Source organism: Lampris incognitus, chromosome 9, assembly GCF_029633865.1.
Source record: "Lampris incognitus isolate fLamInc1 chromosome 9, fLamInc1.hap2, whole genome shotgun sequence".
Classification (NCBI taxonomy): Eukaryota; Metazoa; Chordata; class Actinopteri; order Lampriformes; family Lampridae; genus Lampris; species Lampris incognitus.
In genome coordinates, this window is record NC_079219.1 from 18,150,738 (window position 1) to 18,176,130 (window position 25,393).

At 42.1% G+C, this 25,393-nt stretch overlaps 1 protein-coding gene across 1 annotated transcript; it reads right to left on the reverse strand.

Annotated features, from left to right (window-relative positions):
* Positions 1-480: 480 nt before the first annotated feature.
* LOC130118479 (CCN family member 3-like) lies at positions 481-17,529 on the reverse strand. The gene is made up of 7 exons (XM_056286931.1): positions 17,289-17,529; positions 3,912-4,094; positions 3,750-3,823; positions 2,858-3,086; positions 1,780-2,034; positions 1,269-1,498; positions 481-774 (listed from the first exon to the last, which is right to left on the reverse strand). Exons 1-7 carry the CDS (start codon positions 17,527-17,529, stop codon positions 481-483), a joined length of 1,506 nt encoding a protein of 501 aa, XP_056142906.1.
* Between the last annotated feature and the right edge of the window lie 7,864 nt (positions 17,530-25,393).

Consider the following 25,393-nt stretch of genomic DNA (forward strand, 5'->3'; position numbering starts at 1 on the left):
AACGGAGATGTCCGTATTGGACATCTGCATCAGGGAAAATAGGCTACTTGTTCCTCTACTACCCTTTTTGGATATGTGCCACAGCAGAGTGAAATCATTCTAGGCATACACGTATGTACTATACATAGTGTACAAGTCCAATGTACATAAGTACTGTGTAGATTTTACTCAAAGGGTTATTTCTTGGGGAAAAAATCAAGTGGAGAGAATTATCGCATCCAAAATGTATCGCATCTAAAATCTAGAGTTAATGAAAGGGAAGTGTCATATTTTTTGGTAGTTTAGGGAATCGCTGCTCCCCTTCATCCCAACTCAAATGTTCCACTGGATCCACAGACACACAGAAACTCTTAACTCCCCAGCAATAACAGACGTTAACCTTTATCACACACTCCCTATAACCTCACGGCGTGAACCATGACCCTATAATATTGCGATGTGAGCTGCGGCATTTACAAGCTGCTGTTAATGAATGTGAGCCTATAACCTCGCGCCGCCATACCCCAGGCCTGACGACTGCCAGACAGCATTGTCCCGGGGACAGTGGTGGTGGCAGGCACAGCTCTGGATCACCATGACAGGCCTCTTGCTAGTTTTACCATTGGTACACTGGAACTCTACCAGCACAGTCTTGGTGTTGTGGGGAGTACAGCAACGGCTGTCTGAACAGGAACCACAGTAGCGAGGCTTGTAGACCTGGACGCTTGTGCAGTTCTTATAGGAGAGGTGGACGGCCTTCACACTCTTCACCATCCTCTGGCACTTATTGCTTCTCTGGAGGAAGGACAGAAAAGAGCGGTACGAGTTAACATAACGATCCAAAGTCAGGAAGTAATTATACCAGAAGATACTTTGTGTTATGGATGGACATTTAGCGATGCGGTAATTACTGAGTAAATATATTTCTGTGCAAATAAATGCCACATGCCATTTGTTTTATGAATACAGAGACTGGGATATGTTGTATTTGCTGAAATTGAGATGCTGTGTTTGACACTTGAAATAATTTATTTCATATTAGCTAATACAAATAAGTGCTCTGTTCCCAACTTGCATCTGATGGAGTCACATCTAGGGTTGAAACTATATGGTACATTGAGGGAGGATGAAAGAGTAATGCATCTCATATGGTACAAGAAATTATAATATGGCTTCAGAGATACTGTAAAGGGGAAGAGTGCAGGAATAATATTTTCCTCATGTATTCTGTAGAAATCACCTTTCAGCAAAACTTAAAAAGTGTCTTTGCAACTAGAGACATGCAGTACCTTTGGTTTTCGCTGTGCCAGCTGCATCTGGTCCTGCTGGTCATCACAGGGCCGGATCATACAGAGCCGGCTCTGCTTCACCATCTCACACCGACGATTCTTATTAGTTACTCTGGTGGACACACCCATGCCACAGGTTTGAGAGCAAGCACCCCACTCTGTAGTCTGCTCAATGCAATTCAGGCTGGGGTCCCAGGCATCGAAACTCACCGTTTCCTCTTGACGGTAGGCTGGAGGGGGGGGGGTGTCATATAGAGAGATGAAGACAGAGAGATAAGTTACAGTGTAGTTAAAACAGAAATGCATGACAAATGGCATATGATGTGAGAATATGTGACATGTGACATCACAGTTTAAAAGCATTGTGTACGTTAAAACAGGTAAGTAACAAGGGAAAGAAATAAGAGAAAAGTAGTTTTCAAGAGAGGTACAGGCTGGACAGGAAGAGAGCTGTGATTATTTTCTGCTCTGCCTGTCTGCATCCTCTACAGTGTTTTTCTACTTTACTCACCAGCCATCGCCAAGCCACCCAGTGCGCTGGCCTCAGTTTGGGGCTCACACACCCACTTCTCACAGCACTCCCCTGGTACCTGGACCCTCCGTGGCATTGGGCAGTCTGGGCCTGGCAGCATTACATCCAGGTTGCAGCGCGGCACGCAGGCAATCTGCCCGTTGCGGCATATACACTGGTACTTACAGCTGGGAAAGAACGACTGGCCGTTCTGGTAGACAGAACCGTCTAAAACGCACACTTCTCCTTCTAGCGCTGGAGCAAAGAGAGAGAGAAGGAAATTGCAAAACAATATTTTAATGTTGGTCATAGTGGTTTAATTTAAAGCTAAACAACTTTCTAAATAACTAGGGCAGGTGAAAAGGTAATTTCAGGTAGAAGAGGGAATATGATTAGACCTAATTTTGTCTCCCTTTTGTAAGATCTATTGAGTTTATATCTACTAGAAATGTCTTGCAGTGAGCCAGTTTTTTTTAGAGGATCCCCCCCCCGCCCCTTTTCTCACCAATTGTACTGGGCCAATTACCCCCTTCTTCTGGGCTGTCTTGGTCACTGCTCCACCCCCTCTGCCTATCCGGGGATGGCTGCAGACTACCATCACATGCCTCCTCCGATACATGTGGAGTCCCCAGCCGTTTTTTTTTTTTCACCTGACAGTGAGGAGTTTTGCCAGCGGGACGTAGCACATGGGAGGATCACGCTATTCCCCCCGAAAAGGTGCCTGGACCGACCAGAGGAGGCGCTAGTGCAGCGACCAGGACACATACCCACATCCGGCATCTAACCCTCAGACACGGCCAATTGTGTCTGTAGGGTCGCCCGACCAAGCCAGAGGTAACACGGGGATTCAAACCGGCGATCCCGTGTTGGTAGGCAATGGAATAGACTACTACGCTACCTGGATGCCCTTGCAGTGAGCCAGTTTATGAAAAAATAAACCCATAGTTGTTTAGACAACAGCACTGTAATGAATCCAAAAAAAGAAAAATAGTCAAGGCACACATATTGGTATTGATCATGTAGGATATCAATTACACTTGTGTTATTTCCATGTTTTTATTACCACTGGCTTACTTACCAACACAGATACCAGTCCTCTTGTGAACGTCAGCTGCGTAGTCACACTGCAGGCCTTTACGCGTGTCACATGGGTTTGTATGAGAGCAGACCTGGCCCTTTTGACGGGCACACACCAGGCAGCAGGCGCAGTCATCTAGGATCAGGGGGACCTGAGGTGCACATATGGGGGTTTCCTTGGGGCAGTTGCACCTCAGAGGGCACACCTGGGACCAGACCTGTGTAAATATCTGGGGGAAGGAATATGAAAGTTTGTGTTTAATTGAACATCTATCTATCTACATAAGTTGTTCTTTCCATCTATCTTTAGGTATGTGTCTTTGTATGTATGTCTGTCTGTCTGTCTGTCTAGAACAGTGGCCATTTACAGCTACAGCAAAACTTGCCATGTAGAGTTAAGATGTGTTTTGTTGAAAACCAAAAATTGATAGTTATGTGGCATGGACAGAATGCGTAACAACATATACCATAAAAGCTCGTTTCACTGTTTTTGGGTCCCAATATTTGATAAACTCCACCAGCTTTATACATTCCTACCTAAATATCATATTGAAATGATAAAAAAGTTATGAATATTCAACAATTGAAATTGATATCCAAGTGCAATGTCAACATCCTCTTCAAATGTGCATCTTGATGACAAGACATGAGTGACTAACACGAAAGCATCCACATTAATTCATAAAATACCATTTGCTGTTCCAGTAAATTAACATTTTTAGTATTTCATATCAATTGCTTTCATCTCTCAAAGATTATGGAAAAATCAATGAATCTATTAAGAAATCTAAAATCTTTAATCTTATTGGGATGCATTAAACTGCTAAAATTAATATTTCACCACATCTTACAAGAGTAAAAAAAAACCCCAAATGTCAATTTTAGAGACACACCTGTGCTGAAATGAAGAAGGCTAAAAAGGCTGTCTGTGCTGGGTAGGGCATCCCCATCTTGAGCTGGTTAATTTCTGATGAACAGAGTCAAGTTGATTAAGGTGGACTGAACTCAAATAGCGTTCACTTCTCTTCACTGTAGGTGACTGGAATTGAGTCGACTTCTTGGGTTGCAGCAGAATTTCCTCTCCTCTCTGCTTGTGGTGGTGCAGAAGGTTGTAAATCCCTTTGTCGTCTTGGCCGTGGACCCCGGAGCAGACGTTCTTTTATAGCAGAGCTGCTTTGCTGGCACCATGACGACAAACAGGAAGGAATGTTGGAGAGATAACTCAAAGCACTGGAATGCTGGCAGACAACGGGAGGAAGAGGTTGAGAGTTGCATTTTGCTGTGAGATCCTGAGAGAAGGGTGTACCACAGAGATGGAGAGAGGCAGAGAGAGAGAGAGAGAGAGAGAGAGAGAAAGAGAAAGAGAAAGAGAGGGAGAGACAGAGAGATGAAGACAGAGAAAGATTCCAGCCTTCAACGACTGATTGTGCACCATTTTAAGTGACTTGCAATCTTATAAATGAAGTAGATTTAATACAACAAAAATGATCAGGTTAATAATCAATTTCCCTCTTCACATAATCTGTATTGTAAATCATTCACACATACATTTGTTGAGGATTCTTACATTCACTCACTAAATCTGCCTTTTATTCTCTTGACCACACACATGCACACATTTGCACAAACACATGCATTTACACACACGTGATTACTGGAGATTCACTTTTTGCTTATTGTTCCAACTTTGGTCCAGGATGTCAATGTTAGTGCATTGGTCCTAGGGGTATCAAACCCTCTGAACCCCTCCGACAGTGGGCAGTGACCTTTTAAACGCAATCCCTGAACTCTACTTGGGAGGTCGAAGTGGAAAACCAAGATATTCCCTGTAGGATCATTACTGTTTCCTTAAATAGTTACACAGTGGAAACATGGGCTCACTAGTAGCCTGAATCAATGGGGGATGACACTGGAGTGACAATATCTGGACTCGGCTAGTCTATACCTTTATCACGGAGTAGGGATGTGTGGGTAGATTGACAGTAAAGCTAAATGGAGCACTGAACAGGCAGACAATGGAACGATCAGTGAGACAATAATGAATGAAGGGCTGGTAAACCATATGTTAAGGTATATTGGGACACATTTTCAACATATATGCATATATGTGGTTTTGCCTGCCTATCTATCTATCTATCTATCTATCTATCTATCTATCTATCTATCTATCTATCTATCTATCTATCTATCTATCTATCTATCTATCTATCTTTCTATCTAGCTATCTATATATATGTCTGTGTGTGTATGAGTGCATGTGTTTGGCGAGATCCTACATTTTATTGCCTAGAGGGGAAGACTCCATGCCACCAACTGGTTTACTGATGATCTGAGCACGTGTCTCTTAGGATGAATTACTGACTGGTTCACAGACAGCAAACCGACTGACAGAGCTACTGACTGGCCAACTGGCCAACAATAAAGTAGACCAGATGACACAACTGCCTTGTTTTGGCTTTGACACACCACGTATCACAAGACAAGTCTTAGATGTGTAAATTAAACAACTGAATGTTGATATCTAATTTGGAAGCAGCCTCAGACTGGGATGTGATGCAAACTGATTGGTTAATTGATACAGTATTTTTCCACCTTTAAAACTTGTAAACCATTTGCTTTCAACTGCAGCCAAGCTTTCAGGCAGCACATTCTCTGTTGCTAACGCTTCTCTGTTCTCAGAAGGAACAAATATGTAAAACACGTGGACGAGAAAATGTTATAACCAAAAAAAAAAAAAGAAGAAGAAGAAGAAGAAGAAGACTCAAACACTTGCTTTGAGTAGCATTGTGAAATTTCAACATTTGAAGTCTGGATTTGATATCTTGTAAAAAGTCTTTCCAACTTGCATTCTTACATTCCAGTGCACCTTTGATTTTCCATCGTCCTGACGTCCTGTTCGTCAGTGAAATGCCTCACCTCCAGACACCTCAAAGAATGCTGCTGCTGGTATAGACTTTTTATATGGTCCATCCAGAGACCGGGGGGGGGGGGTGCACATCTGAGACCAATGAGCTGAGAGTCCAGTAGATAGTTCCGAAGACTTGATTCAGCATTGCTCAGACATTTTGCTTGTGGAAGTCATGACTTTGTCTGCTGTGTCTGTGCCTCTCTTTCCCACATTTTTTTTCTCCTAAAAAACTCTTACCTCTCTTCGCCATTACAATGAATATTGAGAGACCAGAGGAGATTAAAAGTGTTTGAGTCTGAACTTTGAACTGTCAGGCTTGAATGTTGCTGAAATGAAAAACACAACAAAAGCCATGTACTGTTCTTTGTTCAATTCTTTTCTCTCCAACTACTTGGTAACTTACACTCAAAGACCAGTCAGACAGTAAATGTACATATTTGATTTGTTTGTCTCAGTGTTTCTTCTGCAATATTAATCTGTTCAAGTACCAAAGCATCAAGCCCTACATTCTTCTTAATATACAGTCTATTGAGAAGTCTGGGACACTTGCATTGATGCACAAGTTAGTATAACCATGGGCAACGAGTGGCACTGATTTTGCCTTTTTGGCTCAGCCATTTTAAATACTTTGCTATGGATTCTGGACACAGCACAGAGAATTGTGGGAGCTGTGCTCCCGGACCTGGATGCTGTGTATGTTGGCCGCCTACAGAGGAAAGCCAGCAAGTTCAGCAAAGACGCAACACACCCAGGTCGCTGTCTGTTCTGTTTGTTCCCTTGCCATCAGGGAAAAGATACCGCACCATCAAAACCTGGACTAACAGGCTGAGGAACAGTTTCTTCCCCAGAGCTGTAGCCTCCATCAACCGTCCCCCCACCACCACACACACACACACACACACACACACACACACACACACACACACACACACACACACACACACACACACACACACACACACACACACACACACCTGCTTATAGCTGTTGAGGACTAACTGGTACTAAAGCTGCTGCAATATGGATAAATATGTGCAATAACCCCATGCACTATTTTGAACTTTAAAAGCCACTGCGATCTTTTATTGTCTCATTGTCTCATTATCATTTCTGCTACCTCTCTTATTTTTACTACCTCACTTGTTTATACTAAATGTTGTTTGTCCTTGGTTTTATTTTGTTTTTTTAATCATTTACCTTGTCTAGTGCTGCTGGTCTGAGAGTCACAAAAGGAAATTTCGTTGTGTATGCACAATGACAATAAAGTATCTTATCTTACTTTATCTTATCTTATCTTATCTTATCTTATCTTATCTTATCTGGTTGTTACAGTGACCACAGTGGCCCAGTGGTTAGCACTGGCCAGGTCCTTTCTGTGTGGAGTTTGTATGTTCTCCCCGTGTCTGCAGAGAACAAATTCCCTGTAAGAATACAATGTCAAATTAAAGTGGGTTTTTTTTTTTACAGTGGTTGGATGGCCTCTGGCCCTGGTCTGCTTTGTATTGGCTATTCTCCTTACTAACAAAATGGACAACATGTAAAGGTAAAGGCTCGGGCACCTTATACTTCTCTCCTTCTTATAAACAGTACTGGATTCTGCTATATGGAACTGCAATCAAATAAATTCACCCTCCAAGTAGTTTGTGATAAAAAGAGGCATGTGTCCCATTCTCGGCAATGACCCATTGCTAATGGTACAGCATTTAGACTACTTTGTGTAATTGCCTAAATCTTACCTTACACATCATCTGTTGAGGACATTTTGCCTACACTATGACACCATGAGCCAGTTAAGAAGTTCACCACCATACACCATAAATGCCCAAGAGTATGCATATTGTAATTTCAGCATCAGGAATCAGGAACACTTTGTAATTTCACCTGATGTACTTGCGCACATGAAATGAAACGAAATGCCGTTTCCCCCAGCCCACAGCAGTGCAACATAAAGACAACAACACATCCAAAAACTACAAGAACTACAAGAACACACATATTCAAACTAACACATATATCCAAACTAAAAAAAAAATCACTGTCAAAGGGAACGAACAACAGCCAGGATGACTGTCAGAACCACCAGTCTGCATGGGCTAGCAGTTAGCCTAGCCTGCCCTGCTTCCACGTCGTCAGACCGGCCTCGGTGTCCCCTCCCCGGGCACAGCTCCAGGTAGGGGCTGTGGTCCCTGTGGCAACCGGACGAAACAGACCAAGCCCTCCCAGCCGATCCAGCGCCAGCTCTCCCAGCCAGACACCCTCGACACACCTCCCCACACTCCACATGACGACATCAAAAACACCATAGTCAATGTCAGGTGAGGCCGCCGCCAGACCATCCTCGGTGTTATCGGATCTGCCAGTCTGCATGGGCTAGCAGTTAGCTTAACCTTCCCTGCTTCTGCATCCTGTCAGACTGCCCTCAGTATTACCTCCTCGGGCGCAGCTCCGGGCAAGGCCGCAGTCCCTGGGCCCACAGGCAAGGCTGCGGTCCCTGGGTCTGCTGCACTGTGGGTCCCTGGGCCCACGGTGCAGCAGATCAAGCCCTCCCAGCCGAGCCAGCATCACCTCTCAAATGAAGACAAAACTTAGACACAGACATGGACAAAGACACTGCATCGACGGTACTGGGTGAGGCCGCTGCAAACGTGAATTTGTGCCACCATTTTCCCACACCGGGAATAACATAATTATACTATTATATAACACTAAGTATTTGTCATCAATAAGTTCCCTGTATCTGGTTGAAAAATGTGCCAATTAATAACATAAATCTAACTTGATAAATAACTCGCCCTTCTTTAAATCTCTTCTCCTTCCCCATCCATCTCTGCTGTTAAGTTATTTCAGCTATCTGGCTCTTCGTATTGGCCTGTCTCTCTATCTGTGTGCCTGACTTCCAATCTTTTTGCATAAATTCCTTCCTGCTTGGTTGGCTGGTCTCCTTGTCAGAGTACATGTCTGGCTGCAGCCTGATGTACCGAACCTTCTGCTTACAGGGCCGAATGTCAGTTGACTTTTAGCCGGAGGTGGTCAGTGGTAGTGCAACTGTCTGTTTTAATGCAATGTGAGAACATACAGTGCTATTCTTTGATTCATCTGCACACTAAAATGCCTCTCATCCTCCAGTGGTGGGAACCATCCCAGTGGCAGTTTAGACTGAGGTTTAACAGAGTCATTTATAAACAAAGACACATCACAATCTCCAGTTAACAGCCTGTCTGGTAGGTGTTGGTGTTGGCTGCTGTGGGTGTATTTACCCTTTTGTCAAACATTTATTACCACACTTAATATTCCCCTTTTGCCACGTTAATCTCCAGTTGCTTGGTCTAAATTTAACACATTGAGTCACTGAGACAAAATTGATTGCTACAGTGATAAGAATGCTTGCATTTTTCTTAAACAAGGACGCAGTTTCATAGATGCAAAATATTTGCTATGAACAGAACAATACACGATCATTGTCTTAAGTTTGTGACCGCAAGTAAGCCTAGTAGTGACCAGTTGTGCCGGCAGGATTGTATTTCATAGTATGCACAAGAACCACCCGTCCGCTTGTAGTCTACCTTTAGCGTAAAGGTTCCCATGCATGCACATATGCAGTCTACTCAGCGTGTGAGCAAAAGAGAGATTGATTCATGTTTTTGCACTAACGTTACCAATACCACACCACCATAAAACTCTGATTAGCCTACCGCACGCATGTCAAAGACCAGCCAACAGGCCTGAAAAATAAAACTCGGTATCAAGCACAAAAGCAACGGATTCCCCCATTTAGCAGCATCATCATAAGACTAGTTAGGCCTCTAAAGATATTGTAATGAACATTAATGAGTCGACTCGCTGGCTGGTTGGCTAATGGGTCGGAACAGGGTCGTGTCCCGGCTGCGGCGGTTCCCGGCTGCCCCCTGATTTTGCTACATTGGTGTCAGAAGTGGGATAGTGAGACCATGGTGCCATCGGAAGTGTGTTCGCCCAGAGGTGTGAGGGAGCTGATATGTTGAAGCACGGGGACGCGCGTCCCGAAGGAGGGGGGTAGTGTAACGACCACGGATGTGTAGACTCGCTAGCCCTTGGCTAACAGGTTGGGCTCTTTAGTCGACTGGTTTATGTCGTCACCTGTGGTGCAGGAGACCCAAGTTCGTGTCTTAGCTGTGGCGGTTCCAGGCTGCCCCCTGAATTTGCTACAATATTAACAATATGCAACAGCAAGGCCAAAACAAGCTGCTACAATAAACAATCCGAAAAGCCAGATGAGAAAATAAAATGAAATAGCGTTCCTAACTATTTGAAGTTCATTCCTCATCTCCCCGTTGCAACAAACTCTTGCAGAACGGCCTCCGCATCAATTCCTATATCATGATGGATGGATGTTCCTAAGTGCAAGTCCACTCAGTCGTTTGTCAGTCATTGTATTCCTGAGATACGTCTCCAAGTGACATAAACCACTGAAAGGAGTGCTCACCTTTCCTTTGCTCATTTCTAGGCTACTTATTTGCTCACTAACACTCAAGATACCGGTAAACTAAATCCAATATTGACAACGTGACGTTAACACCAATCATCTGCCTTCAAATGTATTTGCATCAAATGGCTTGAGTGTTTGTTGGCGTAGGGTAACGTTTGTTGAGTGGACACAGCCAAACATGCATCTCAAGCATATTATTCAATAAAAAAAGAATCCAAAGACAGGATCTGCTGTTGTTACAACACTTTTATTTTCAAGGTAGAATGTAAGAGAGAAAAAATAACAAAATCAGGGGGGGAAATGTACGCCTGGTGTGTACAGCATTACGGCTGCCAGCGCCACTGGTGCTGACTGCACTTTCAAGTAGCAAACACTTAAAATTGGCATTGTAAAAAAAAGAAGATGCCCTTGCACCGCTTCAACATAGCTAGCTCGTCTGATTCATATTTTCAGCTAACCAGCAACTCAGAACAGCAAGCTGACACATTAGAAACACAATTAAAAAATGTGTGTCAAAAGATTGATTTGTTTTAGCATGTTAAATATGACAGAGCAAGTCTTACATGCATCACTGTTGATGGTGTTTCTGTGACATCCTACATGAATGAAAACGCATGGGCAATAATACCAAGTGATACCAGTGAGGATTACAGTGCTGATTAAAAACATGCAGTTTTAAATGTCTTACAGAAGCATACATTTTTAGATGGACTTTTAATGCCCCCCCCCCCACACCCACCAACACACACACAAACGCACACACTCCGTCACCACCTTTGACCTCTAACCTGGATATGTACCTCTTTGGTCTATAAAACAACAATTGTATTATAATCACATTATATATGCTTGATAGCATTCTGTTCACTCTTGGCAAAAATACTGAAACTATCCCTGTCTTCCTGTTAGTGGCTAAAGTTAGCAGATATGTTTTTGTATGCAATGTATGTGAGACAGTAGCTTCTGTTCAAAAACACATTGTAAATCCAGACACCCCCCCCCCCGAATTTTTGATGACACAAGTATTATTGTTAAAAATGCTACCAGTCAAAATACAAATGTAGTACGGAGCCCCTAAGGGGACATGGGCAATTTTTTTTGTTAACTATCTCGTGCTCACGAGATACTAACTCACGAGATAGTAACTCGTGCTCACGAGATCGTGCTCACGAGTTAGTATCTCTTGCTCACGAAATAGTTAAAAACAAAAAATTCGCCCATGTCCCCTTAGGGGCTCGGTAATGTAGCACTTCTTTTATCGGCAAATTTGAATGGTGATCGCCATCCTGACAGGGGTTTTCTCAATGTCGTGTATCCCTACAAAGCTAGACATTGTGATAGGATCTGAAAATAGTCATGGGGTTTCTTATGGCTCCACAAGTGTACCAGCAGCGTCGAACTTCTGAATTAAGCCTGGGGGGGGGGGGGGGGCATTTTTCTTGCTGAAGGTAGATATTCTCATTTAGTCAAATCATCTGAGGGGTCACACTCATAACTGAAGCCACGCCTGCATCAATTTTTTTTCAGTTAATGAAACAATCCTTATTACATGTCAGGCAAGTCCAACAAATATAGCCTTCGCTCTCCTTGCACGGTATGATTTTGGCCACAGGTGTGCGGGAGAAAGAAGGTAATTTGTGAAAACGAAATGAGAACTCTCAAACACAGAGGACCTTGGACAGGGTGAAGATTTATTCATGTGAAGTTTCAGTCATTCTACCATCCACAGACAAAGTTCAGAGTTCAGAGTTCAACCATGTTGATTCAAATGCATATATATAACGTTTGAATCATTGATTATGATGGACAGTTTGACAATACTGTTTGTTTCCTGCATGTCTGTTATAATATTCTGAAAGTGAAAACGGGATATCTCTGGCTTCCCCTCTTGAACAAACAAGTACCACAGCATTCAAAAGCGGTTCAGGCTGCTGAAAGATTGCTTTCTTTTATTTTGACCAATAAAATGGGAACTGGAAACACCACAACATGGTATAACTTAAATAAAGTTGAATTCGAAGCAATTCATCAAAACCGATTTTGGTTCATTAGCTTACAAAATCAAGTCTGAGATGCTTGTTTTGGCTAAGTAAATATAGAAATATTTGAAAGAATTTGGTCTAAGTTTTCAGAATTCACCAAGTTATTTTATCTGCGAGACCATGCTAAGCTGTACGGATGAAAACATGATTATATATTATGTGAAATAATAACGATTGCTTAAAATCCTGATTTTGATGTCATACCACATGTAGTTAGTCAGTCCACCAAAGTAAAGAAAGAACCAGGTCTGACTCTGCAGTGGAAGAAGGGGTCGGTGGGATTGTGCGGTTTTCTCTAATACTGATAACCAAAACCTGTGTGTGATCACTACAGAATGGGCATTGTGTAAGACTAGTGTGTTGCATGCATATAAAAGCGTATCTGTAACACTTCTGAAGCACACTTTCAATCGCCACTATAATCAACTGACACACCACAGAACAATATGTAAAATAATTGAAAGTATTCTAGTGCATACCGCTGAACCATGTTTGATCGCTGCCTTTCCTAAAGAATCCTTGTTAAAAATGACTCAGACAATTTCACACGGCCTGCAGTGGAACATTTCCTTTCGTCAAAATGTTATTTCTTTACAATCATTAAACCCCGACTTCTAGACTTTGGAAATAACTTCCAGCATGTACTACTGCAACAGTCTTATTGGATAACACATGACTTCAACTGAGGGGAATTTTAATCACTGTTGATCCATCTCTGTTGCTAGACTCACAAAAGACATGTCAACTTAATGGGCTACGCAATCCCTATGCTAAAGCATTGCAGATGTTGCTAAAGGGATCCTTCGGACACAGTGTCTATTTCTCTGGAAGTTCATCTCAGGCTGCGGTTAGGTTCAGCGGGAGTTGAAATGTCCTGAAATAGGAGTCTGCTGCTGGGTGGCTGATACCCCCCAGACTGACACTTTGGTCAGGACCACATAACCACATACAGACCAGGGAAAGGTGGCAGATGGAATTGGCTGTCATTTTCTCTCTCCCTGTCTCTCCCTCTCTCTCTGTCTCTCTCTCTGTCTCTCTCCCTCTCGCTCTCCCTCAGTGTTCCCACTCTCTTTTTCGCACCCTCTCTCCTCTTTCAATCCGATTTTTTCTTTCTCTCCAACTCTGCCACACACATTTTTTCAGGTGTCATACTCTGCAGATTCACACGCAAAGCAGAGTGCTCTTCATGAATTAAGACCTTGCCAAGTGACGGCTAAGCGGCATGTTTAACAACTTGGGAGGCCACCCACAAATCTCTCATCCAGGATTTATTTATGGTACATTGTATTTGTGGCAAGTAGCTGAGACATAGAGGATAGAAGGAGTGCTGTCCTGGGGGGGGGGGGGGCACAAAGCATTAAACATCCTATTCAGCAGGTACGAGGGAATCATCATGATGAACCTCGTATGTATACGCACACATTTTGCATTTGTCCTTTTGGATGCATTTAAACCTCCTTTGTGGGTTTAAAGGGTGAACATCCATAGAAGGCCATCGCTGCAAGAGCTCAGAGGTAATACCATGGCAGGTTTGAACTTGGTCTCACCTCCATGTGTGGTACTGGTTCATTTTCAAGTTACATACACATTTCTCAGATTTGCAGAAAGGAAATCAACTTCCTGCACAGCTGAACTACAAAGTACATTAGATGCTCATTTTTAAAGACTTGGGATTCTGTGGATTTAGTGTATTTGATGTCAAAATTGATCAGTATTTTAATCGACAATGAATGATTTAAATTTATGTCATAGCACACTGTTGCGTATTCTAACCCGGGTGCAGTTTTATAGCAGAAGGGATTACATCTGTTCTGCAGAGACGTTTGTTTTCACTTCTTTTTGGCTGCAGCCCTTTTCATGTGGCTGCCACTGGGGGGACATATATAATAAAGCTCCAAAAAAGAAAATGTCTTTTTACTGCTATTATTTTTAGCTTTGTCTTGAGAGCACTAAAAACAGAACAAACCAGGGGAGGTCTAACTGGAAAGATTAAGCACAAATATTTTATAAAGGAAAGGAGCTCAAGCAATGCCTTGAACTGTAGATCTGAGAGGTTGCTGGTGTTGTCCATCACCCATTGGGCAGGTAACTGATGTTTTAGAAATACCACTGTTTAATATGTAATATTAGTTTTAGATATGATTATGATAATAATTTTGCAATTAGCCACATCTAATTACATGTATAAAGTCATATTTTGTATGTTATTCCAATGTAATGGTGCACCTGCTCTTTATGTAATACCTTTTGAAGTTGAACTATGTAACCATTTATTTTAGGAATGCTTGTGAGGAATGTACGGAGCCCCTAAGGGGACATGGGCAATTTTTTTTGTTTGTTAACTATCTCGTGCTCACGAGATACTAACTGGTGCGCACGAGTTAGTATCTCGTGCGCACGAGATACTAACTGGTGAGCACGAGATCTCGTGCGCATGAGATACTTATCTCGTGCTCACGAGATAGTAACTCGTGCTCACGAGATACTACGAGATAAGTATCTCGTGCTCACGAGATAGTAACTTGTGCTCACGAGACAGTAACTCGTGCTCACGAGTTAGTATATAGTTCCCAGCATGAGTTACTATCTCTTGTGCACGAGATACTAACTGGTGAGCACGAGATAAGTATCTCGTGAGCGCGAGATAGTTAACAAAAAAATAAATAAATTCGCCCATGTCCCCTTAGGGGCACAAAAAAAATCGTCCATGCCCCCTTAGGGGCTCCATAAGTAATAGGTAATAATTTTAAAAAGAGAAATCCCAGTGGGCCAGTTTTTTTTTCTTGAGCAGCCCATTACACAAAAACGGGAGTGAGAGATGCGTCACCAGCCCACTTTGATTATGCACCAGCCCGCATCCTCCTCCTCAACATTACCACTACTACCACTACCATTTTACTGTGTGTGGGCCTAGGTGGGTCTGGGTCCACCCACTTGGCACCCAGACCCACCCAATCAGAACACTTCCTTTTATGCTGGATCATCCAGTGAACAGCAGTCAACGAATGCTGTTTCAATTATCTGACAAACAAAACAATTATCTGACAAATAAAACAATAGATAAAAATCATGGTGAAACCAAGCGGTTTGCTTAAGTTTGTCACAAAAAGACATCGTGAGGAGCAGGAGGAAGAGAATTCAGCTCAAGTTCAGCCATCATTCTCAACCCAGACACCTCCTCCTGCACCAGTTTCTCCTCAAGTGCCAAGTATTAACGACACGTGTGTGGCTGCTAATTCAGGCCTTTCCCCGTCAGCAGCTGTGCCGTTGAAAGTCTCTTTTCAGCTGTCAGTCAGATAAAAACTGTTATCAGGGCATCATTGATGACATACAGACTAAGCCCTTTGTCCCAGCTCTACTTTGAAAGAGAACTGACTGAATCGCTGCACCATAATGAAATCCCTTCAGTTTTCAACACCAAGCCTGCTGTAATCATCAGAAGTAAGCTAATTTACCTCAGAAAGCTAAATCCATTCATCTGGACACAAGGGTCAGCGGCAGAAATGTTTCATCACTCATCCAAGTACAGGTATCCCCCAACGTTATAAACAGCACGGGTGCATAACGACCGATTTTGCATATGAAACCAATCGTTGGTTCGGTCGGTCTTTGTGAAACTGCTGTTTATAAGGCTGGGGATACCTGCAGTCAGCTGAGACTGACGAAGTCACTTGGATGACCAACGAAACATTTCTCCCACTGAACGTTGTGTCCAGATGAACTGATTCAGCTTTCCGGGATTTCTTACCTGGATTATTTAGCATGCTTCAAGACACAAGCTAATTTACAATTTCAGACTGTGGTAGCCTGTTGCCTATTTCAATTATTGTTTATGGGGTATAGTTTTTTTTGGGCATACAGTTGGATTTTATGCTGATGTTGCTGCGTCTGTCGTGTGTGTGTGTGTGTGTGTGTGTGTGTGTGTGTGTGCGTGCGTGCGTGCGTGCGTGCGTGCGTGCGTGCGTGCGTGTGTGAAAATGTGGCTGCCGTGTCAGGCTATGCGATGCTGTTAATGATCGTCTTGGTGCCTGTAACATTAACTCTGGTGATGTATAGATGTTTTCATTGGTTGCACGCGCGTTGCCAAGGTTATGTGCCTGGTCTGAAGCTAATTTCCGCTCTTTGTTTGCTTATTATTGGGTTTGTGTTTACTGGCTATACAAATACCACCAGCCTTGGTCGTGTGGCTAATAAACAATCTATCTATATGACACCGACTACAAATGGAGTGAAAGTTAGGCTGATGAGCAGACTGACATTGGGCTCCGGTTGTTGTGCTGTGGGGTGCAACTTTACCTCAGGAACAAACACCATTTCGAAAATAAAAACGTTTCGGTTTCCTTAAGAGTGGAGATGGCGAGCATGGACCACCGCTAAGCGAAGAGAGGCTTGGCAGCCAGGCAAGATTGCGAGCATCTGTAGCACTCACTTAATTTCAGGCAACTTCTTCAAGGCCTCCTTGTTAGCTAGGGTTGCCAGCACCATCAGGATGACATGCTTGCCAAACAAGCCTCTTCCAGTTCTTTCTGTCCTGAGCTGATCTTGTTGCCGCTGATATTTTCAGACTAAGCCATTCTTTGACGTCATCATGGTACTGCCTTTTTGGTCGGCCTCTCTTGCGCTTTGCTGATGTAGTTCCCAAAATTGCTGTCTTTGTTAATTTACTTCCACCTGGACGACAGGTATGCCCAAAGAATGATAGCTTTCTTTTCATTATATGTGCCATACGAGTCCTCCTTTTGTTCCTAATTCATTAAGGATGCTCACATTCATTTGTTTCTCTGTCCAACTTATTCGAAGCATCCTACAATAAAGCCACATCTCTGCAGCCTCAATCCTGTTTACCATCGCTTTCTTCAATGTCCAACTTTCACCTCCATATGACAACACTGGCCAGATGAGTGCTTTAAGTAGACTGACTTTCACTTCTTTTGTTATTCCCCTATCTTTCCATATGTGTACATCTCCATCATTCTTTTCTTTGCTAGGGTAATTCTAGTTTTTGTGTCATCTGTACCATCACCGTCATTTTTCTTAACTGAACCCAAGTATTTGAAGCTCTCTAGGTGTTCTACATCTTGTCCATCTACTGAGACTGCAATATCTGATTCACCCATTTTCATGCACTTTGTCTTTTTCACTTTCAAACTGAGCAACCTCTTTTTCCCTGCCTCATGTACTCGACTCAACATTTCGTTTGGATCTTGCTGTCCATCAGCTGCTAGTACTATGTCATCTACAAATCTAAGATTGCTCATCTTATAACCAACTGCCTATGCTCACTCCATATTCATCTATATCTGCCTCACACATCACTTGTTCTGTGTATAGTGTGAATAAGCGTGGTGATGCAATGCAACCTTGACGTACACCCTTCTCTATTGGAGAAGCTTCCGTGTTCTCACCATTCCATCTCACCACTGCTGTCTGGTCAATATATAGACCTTGAAGTAGCGCAATGAGGTGTCTAGGGAAACCCATTTCCAGCATGGTGTTAAAGAACTCTGCATGGCTTACTGAATCAAATGCCTTTGAATAATCAATGAAAATCAACATTGCCTTATTATCTGTGTTGGATTTCAGACAACAAACTCATGGTAAGCTATCGCTAATAGCTAACATTGTATAAATTATACACAGTAATGTTGGATCAATGCTAGTAGTTGATATGCTTTAGCTACATCCTGAACTAACATTCTGAACTAATGGTATGATGCCTGTTTCCAATGATTTCACAACATTACATTGCCTGATCATTTTCTGTTGTGGTTACCTTGCAGGATGAGCCACGATGTTTTTCCATCAATGCATGCTATTAAATAATTCCATTGCACCAGTAGGCTACACATGCTGCCCACTAGCCCCAGTTTGTATCTCATGTAATCATCTTTTTTTAAGTAATATGTGTGTGCATGTGACGAGAATAGTTATGGATTGTGCAAGGAATGTATGATGCTCAGCAAGGTGCCCATTCCCTCTCGATAAGTTATTCAAAGATGTGTACCTGACTGACCCCCGGTAAATAAGACAGGTCTGTAGAAAAAAAAATCTTTTCTCAACATTCTGTTGAACGGGTCTGGTAGTGTAACGTTATCATATTTGAGTTTGGCCCAGTAATGGCTCTTTTCTTCGACTGGTAGCCCCAAATAATACTGGCTAGACATAGTTTTAATTTGCTAACTAACGTAATTTACCTTATTTATTTTTGCTTGTTATCAGAAATGGTCTAGAGGACTCTTGTTATTGTTTGCGGAAGTCTGCCAGAACTAAAGTTTGGGCCATAATAAACGCACAGGCGCTGTAATGTTTGTTTACGTTATCACTGAAAGTGACAATAAGGTTTGTATGATTAAACTGCGGCACATTCAGACAAGTATAGCTGTAATGACCTATTTTGGTTAACATATGCACTTCAAAACCTGTTAAATATGATTGGTCTTGGATGGGCTAGGCCACCACTCTGTGCCCACCCAAACTGTGATGGCTCCCTATGCTACAGGTGCGCCCGTGTGTGTGGCCTGCTGGTGACAGACCTTTCCCTTGCTCTTAATATAGCTCTGTATTAGGGTTACAGTAGCCTAGACTATCCATCCGTTATGTTTATAAGTGGTGGTATTAAGGGTTTGTATGTTTGTATGTGCATTGATGGGGTGGAGGTGGTAGAGTATCTGCGGGCTGGTTGTGGTGGGTTGGTCCGGGTAAAAAAATCCAGGGCCATTTGTTAGTCCTAGCCCATCCCTGTTGTTGCGTTACACTATGTAAATAAGGTTTAACAACTTGGCGTACGGTCCAAACACACTGTTTTTATTCCAGCACCGCAACTCGGGCATACCATCATAACAACATACCAGCGTCTCACTGCATTTCCTACTTCCATTCTCTTGAACACCAACCCCTGACGTCTCAGCTGCATTACAATAATTAACCTATTCAATAATTATATTTTGTACAATACCACATCTCCCTTTCTTTGAGAACAGAGTGGACTACCTTTGTCTCTGCAGGTCTTAAAAGGTATATTATGCCCTTTTTGCTGGAAGACCTGTCCCCGTTCTAGCATTTCTAATAAAGCTTAAACATTATAATTACCATTAACCTTTAACCTAGCGTGCTGTGCATTCTTTCGTAACGTAATACTTTTGTTTCAAATAACTGTAACAAAAACAATTTTAACTCTCACAGATCAAGTCTCTTTGGTTTTATGACCACAGGTGACCACACGGTCTCCCTCTTCTGCAGCAGGACCCTCCCCAGTCCAAAAGAAGATGCATTAGCAGGGATTTTAAGGGCACTGTTTGGGTTGTACAGTGTGAGCACTGGTGTGGATGAAAGCTTTCTTCAAATGATCAAAGGCTGACTGCTGCCCTGTCCCCCAGTACCAATGGTTCTTCTTTGAGAGCAAGTCCCACAACACTTTGTCTTTCTCTGCTAGGTTGGGTATGAATCTTCCTTGCTGATTAACCATGCCCAGAAAACTTCTTAATTCACTGACATTTCTTGGCTCATCCATCTCCTGTACTGCTCTTGTCTTCTCTGGATCTGGCTTCACACCATCTGATGAGATCACATTACCCAAGAATCTGACTGTGTGGCGTGTGAACTCACATTTTTTCATGTTGAGTGTGATGCCAACCTTCTGTGCTTTCTCCAACAGTGCATCTAGCCGTGTGTCATGCTCCTCCTGTGTCTTCCCCCAAACAAGGATGTCATCCATATGACACAGCACACCATCAAGGCCACTGGTTACTTCAGTCTCCATCATCTTTTGGAAATGCTCTGGGCCTGATGCTATGCCAAAGGGTAAGTGATTAAAAAAATATCGCCCAAAAGGAGTAATGAATGTAGTGTAATTTGCAGACTTTTTTTTTTAATGGTATCCGCCAGAAGCCCATGTTAGTGTCTAATTTGCTAAATACTGTGGCACCAGCTAGCATACCTAGAGTGTGTTCGACAGAAGGCAAAATACATTTTTCCCTGCATACTGCTTCGTTCATCTTTGTGAAGTCCACACAAATGCAAACTGCGCCTGATTTCTTTGGAACCATCACCATCCGGGAACACCAATCAGTTGGCTCTTCAATCTTGCTGATGACCCCCATCTTCTCCCTGCGGTCCATCTCCCCCTTGACTTTACCCGTAAGTGGTAGAGGGACTCTGCGTGGTGACAGAAGGGAGAAAGGGCACAGCGTCTGGCTTCCGCTTAATTGTATAAGGCCTCTGAACAAGACCTAGGCTGCTACACAGATTTGGGAATGTCTGTTTCACTGTCTAACCTGGACACTAGCTGAAGTTTTGTTATTGCAGGCCTACCTAACAGTGCAGTGTGTAGGTTTTTCTTTCTTTTTTTTATTTATTCGGAATCACATATTAACAGCATTTTTACATAATCGTCTTTAGTTAGATACTTTTATGTAGTGATCCATCTTTTCTACATTTTACAGAGTAATTATAGAACACAAAATAGAACATGAGGTGTTTTTCCATTTGAGATGAAAGAAAAAAGAAAGAAATGGTACAAAAACCATACTTGCATAACAAATTTAAACAAAAGAAGCGACGTTTTGGGGAAATATACCAATTTCTACTTCTCCCAAATTTTCTCAAATTTAGCTTCCTCAAGCCTCATGGAGAAGAAGGTAATTCTTTCCATCACAAAAGTGTCATAAATTATATCATACCAGTCCTCTATAGACGGGGTGTCTGGCTTAAGCCATTTCTTTGTAATTGCTTTTCCTAGCAGCTACACTCAATATTCCAAATAAGTATTTTGTATTAATGTTTGTGGGTGTTGCATGTAATAGACCAAAGAGGAGTTCATCCCAATTAAAAGTAATTTTTGTCCCAAATATAGTCACTAATTCTATATAAATCTTACGCCAAAATGTATTTACTTTTGGGCAGGCCCAAAACAAGTGGTAGTGATTGGCTTCCTGGAAGCCACAATTTCTCCAGCAGCTGGAAGACCCTGAGTGGTGAGATGTCTGAACAGGTATGATAAAATATCTACTAAGACTCTTCCAGCCAAACACTCTCCATGAGGTTGAGCTTGTTATCCTCCATTGAGATTGCAATATTTTGTCCAAACTTCCTCTGGAATGGAACTGTTAGTTTTCCTTGCCCATTTTTGTTTTATGTAGGTGGTACTTGCTATCTTAATTTTCTGAAGTCCCCTGTATAGCCTAGAGATTATTTTAAGCCCTGAATCCATCCCATAGGCACTAACAAAAACTTTCAGTAAATTATTTCCTAATGCCTATTGACTCTCTCACATAAAGTCATTAATGTGATGGCGTAACTGAAGAAATCTATAAAAGTCACTATTATTTAACCGGTGTAGACTTTTCAACATCTCAAAGTTGCTTAGCATCCCCTGATTAAAAAAAGGTACAGTATGAGGAGAGGCCTTGATTAGCCCATCCTTTATAAGTGGCATCTAATTTTTGGGGGGTAACGTCAAGGTCGTGAGGGGACCATCTCAGAATTCTTATCTCTTCAAACTAACCATTCTTGCTGAAGAATTTTAAATCTTATCCTTGGTTTTTCCCTTGCCAAATGCAGCACGATATGAATTTATCCCATTCATTATATTGTTTGTCAGTTATTTCTGTTGGAAGAGTTTGAAACAAATATAACAAATATAACACCCAAGGCAAGATATTCATTTTTACTGACTCTATACATGACTCAAAACTTAATACTAGAATTAAATTCCATCTCTTTATGTCCTCCTTTATTTTATGACTTAACTAATTAAAGTTTAAGGCATACAACTTTGTTAATTCTTTTGGGATGTTTACTGCTAGATATCTCATGTGATCCAACTCCCAATTTAGTTGGATTTTAGAGCTTACGATCTGGTTAGGCCTGTAATAGAAACTTAATATTTGAGTCTTTGGAATATTCAGTTTACAACCTGACACAGAACCAAAGTTATCTAAGAGTGACAATAATTTCAGAGTTGAGCTCTCTGGGTTTGACAAGTAAATTAAAATATCATCTGCAAATAGAGAAATCTTATGTTTTTGACCTAGCATTTTTATGTCTGTGCAGTGTGTAGGTTTTTCACAACATATATATATATATATATATATATATATATATATATATATATATATATATACATACATACATAGATACATACATAGATACATAGATACATACATAGATACATACATATATATATATATATATCCTCTGTGGCAGTCTTTTTGCCTCTGCACAGTGTTTCTTTGGCTACACCCAGCATGGAGAGCACAGTACCTCCTGGCCCCAACAATGGCCTCGTCACCTCTGCCAGGCTCTCCATGTCTTGTCCCGCTGTGATGTCATGGTACAACCTCAGCTGGAAGGACAGTGACAGCACCACTGGGATTCTGGTGGGAACTGGTGTTTGTGGTTTGTACTTTATTTATCACACATCATTTATCATATACATGAAACCCAGCCACTGAAGATGCAAAATCTGTACATATATTGAAAACTCAATATTCAGATAGGCTACTTGTTGGTCAGTCCCAAATTTTTGTATTTTGTAATCTGATAACTTTCCTCCCAGAGGAAAATAATGGACCCGTTGAATCAAGTAATAGGGTTAGCCTATAACAAATTAGTGGTCTGGTGGTTTGTGTTAGGGGTCGACAGATATGGTTTTTTTTTTCACGGCTGATACTGATACTGATTATTGACAGGTTATGGGGGGGCGATGGCCGATATTTAGGGCTGATATTCAGTTGCAGTAAATGTAAAAAAAAAATTGTGCCAAAATTTAGTGCAACACAAGGCTGCCTTTAAATGAACATATGTTTGATTGAATTTTGTGTAAAACAGAAAATATTTGGAAAAAAAATAAAGTTCATGATGTTAAAGGCACTAGATAAAAATCTTGAGTGGAATTTTTTTTTAATTAAAAATAAAAAACTTCCAAAACATGAAAATGGAATGAATTAAACTGCATGCATAGCAAGAACTAAACTTCGATCAAACTGAATAATTATAATGTTAAAATAACTCAACATAAATTGATTAAATTGCTCCCAGCAGGCTTTGACGGAACTGAATGGAAAAATGTACATTAGTGTCATTATTTTCCCTTTCTCATATTTTTAAAGTGATAGTTCGGGTTTTTTTGAAGTGGGGTTGTATGAGGTACTTATCAATAGTCAGTGTATTACCTGCAGTAGATGGGAGTCTGTGTGCTCCCAGTTTGGAGATTCAGCAGGAGTAGCCGGCATGCAAGCTGAGGAATGGGACATGGACAAAATGCATTTTAGCCACTTAAGAAAAGGCTCACCTAAAAAAAAGAAAATGTGTTTAAGTGTACCCTGTTTTGAATATTTTCACCTCTTTATCTTGCCGTCAGATGGGCCTTTCATATGGAAGTACATTCTCTCAACCGCAGAATGTCCGTATTCCTTCGCATAAGTGCACCTATGCACCGCACATTATTACGCCGCAAGTCAGCAGAATCAGTTCCACATGAAAAGGCCGTCTCACACGTTCATGCACAACACTGACAATAACACTCTGTATGTAACTAAACTATCACACATCAGCTTTTTTCTTTTAGCCTAGTTACATTTGAAGCTTAAGCACAGCAGTGGAAACTCTGTTCTTTGTTGTCGAGTTCATGTTGGACCAACGTTATGTTCTTTGGTGTGTGTGTGGGAGGGGACGAAAGACAGAGAAACTAACGTTACGGAGATTAAAATTAACTAGTTCGTGTTCACATTCATTATGTTGAATTTTACACTAAATTCACATTTTTTTTTAAAAAAATTTAATGGGCTGCTCCGAGCTTTAAGAGCCTCTTCCTACCCACCCTGCAATCATTGCCACCAGTGCATAAGTAACAATGTGTCCCAAATAGGATTTCGGTGTTACCACCCGATGTCATCGTCTGGGATTAACAATGTTGTATATGACATCAAAATATGTTGTACATGATACCACGTTTAATGACCGCCACTCTTTTAGCGCGTTCATGCACATCACTGACAATAACACTCTGTATCTAACGAAAATATCACACATTAGCTTTTTTCTTTTAGCCTAGTTACATTTTAAGGTTAAGCACAGCAGTGGAACTTGTGTTCTCTGTTTGAATTGACAACCTGGTGTGGAGCTCATGTCAGACCGTCGTTATGCTCTTTTGTGTGTGTGTGTGGGGGGGGGGGATTGGTCTGCCTCCTCCATGTTTCTCTTCCATGTTTGTGTTGTTGGAGTGAGTGTCATGCTGTGCTTTGGGAGAGTGAATGCTGCGTTGGAGGCACACATGTTGTGCAGCGGACTTTTTTTGATTGGCTGGCCGATAAAAATATGCCGATAATGATCACGTAAACTACTAATAACACACGTTAGTCCCTAGCTAACAGGTCCGACCCTTCAGCCGAGCGGTTAGTGATGTCGCCTTGTGGTACAGGACACCCCGTATCGAATCCCGCACCGAGCAAGAAAATGACCAGTTACAATCATATGAAAAATGATGAAGATCTAAGCCGATAATCGGCCATACTGATAATCAGTCGATCCTTAGTTTGTGTGATAAGGGTGACCTGGGATGGAGTCCAATGCCCAGCCTGAATTATTGTTTCAGTCCACCCCTGCCAGCAAGCACCAACTCCATCTCTTCGATGGTCTGTATCCCACCCAGTTCATCTCTGCAACATTCAAGACTACTATAGTTCACCTGATGAGTCCTCTTTGTCTTCCAGTCCACCTCCATCATCAGCAAAAAGAGAACGAGGCAAATCAAAAACAGTCCATCTTGGTCGGGCGTCCCTACAGACACAATTGTCCGTCTGCAGGTGGAAAGCCGGATCTGGGTATGTGTCCTGGTCGCTGCACTAGCGCCTCCTCTGGTCGGTCGGGGCGCCTGTACGGGGGGAGGGAGAACTGGGGGGGAATAGCGTGATCCTCCCACTCGCTACATCTCCCTGTTGAAACTACTCTATGTCAGGCGAAAAGAAGCGGCTGGCGACTCCACATGTATCGGAGGAGACGTGGTGGTCTCCAGCCCTCCCTGGATCAGCAAAGGAGGTGGAGCAGTGACTGGGATGGCTCGGAAGAGTGGGTTAATTGGCCAGGTGCAATTGGGGAGAAAAAAAATCCAAAAAAAAATCCGTC

Bases quoted from the DNA above. Each gene is read 5' to 3' on its own strand.
- LOC130118479 (XM_056286931.1), bottom strand. From the start codon at position 17,529: ATGAGCAATCTTAGATTTGTAGATGACATAGTACTAGCAGCTGATGGA. The intron at 4,095-17,288 runs GTACAGATGACA...GTTGTCTGCCAG, and splicing joins TAAGAAAAATGACGGTGATG to CATTCCAGTGCTTTGAGTTA. The intron at 3,087-3,749 runs GTGTGTCTCTAA...TCCTTCCCCCAG, and splicing joins CCTTCTTCATTTCAGCACAG to ATATTTACACAGGTCTGGTC.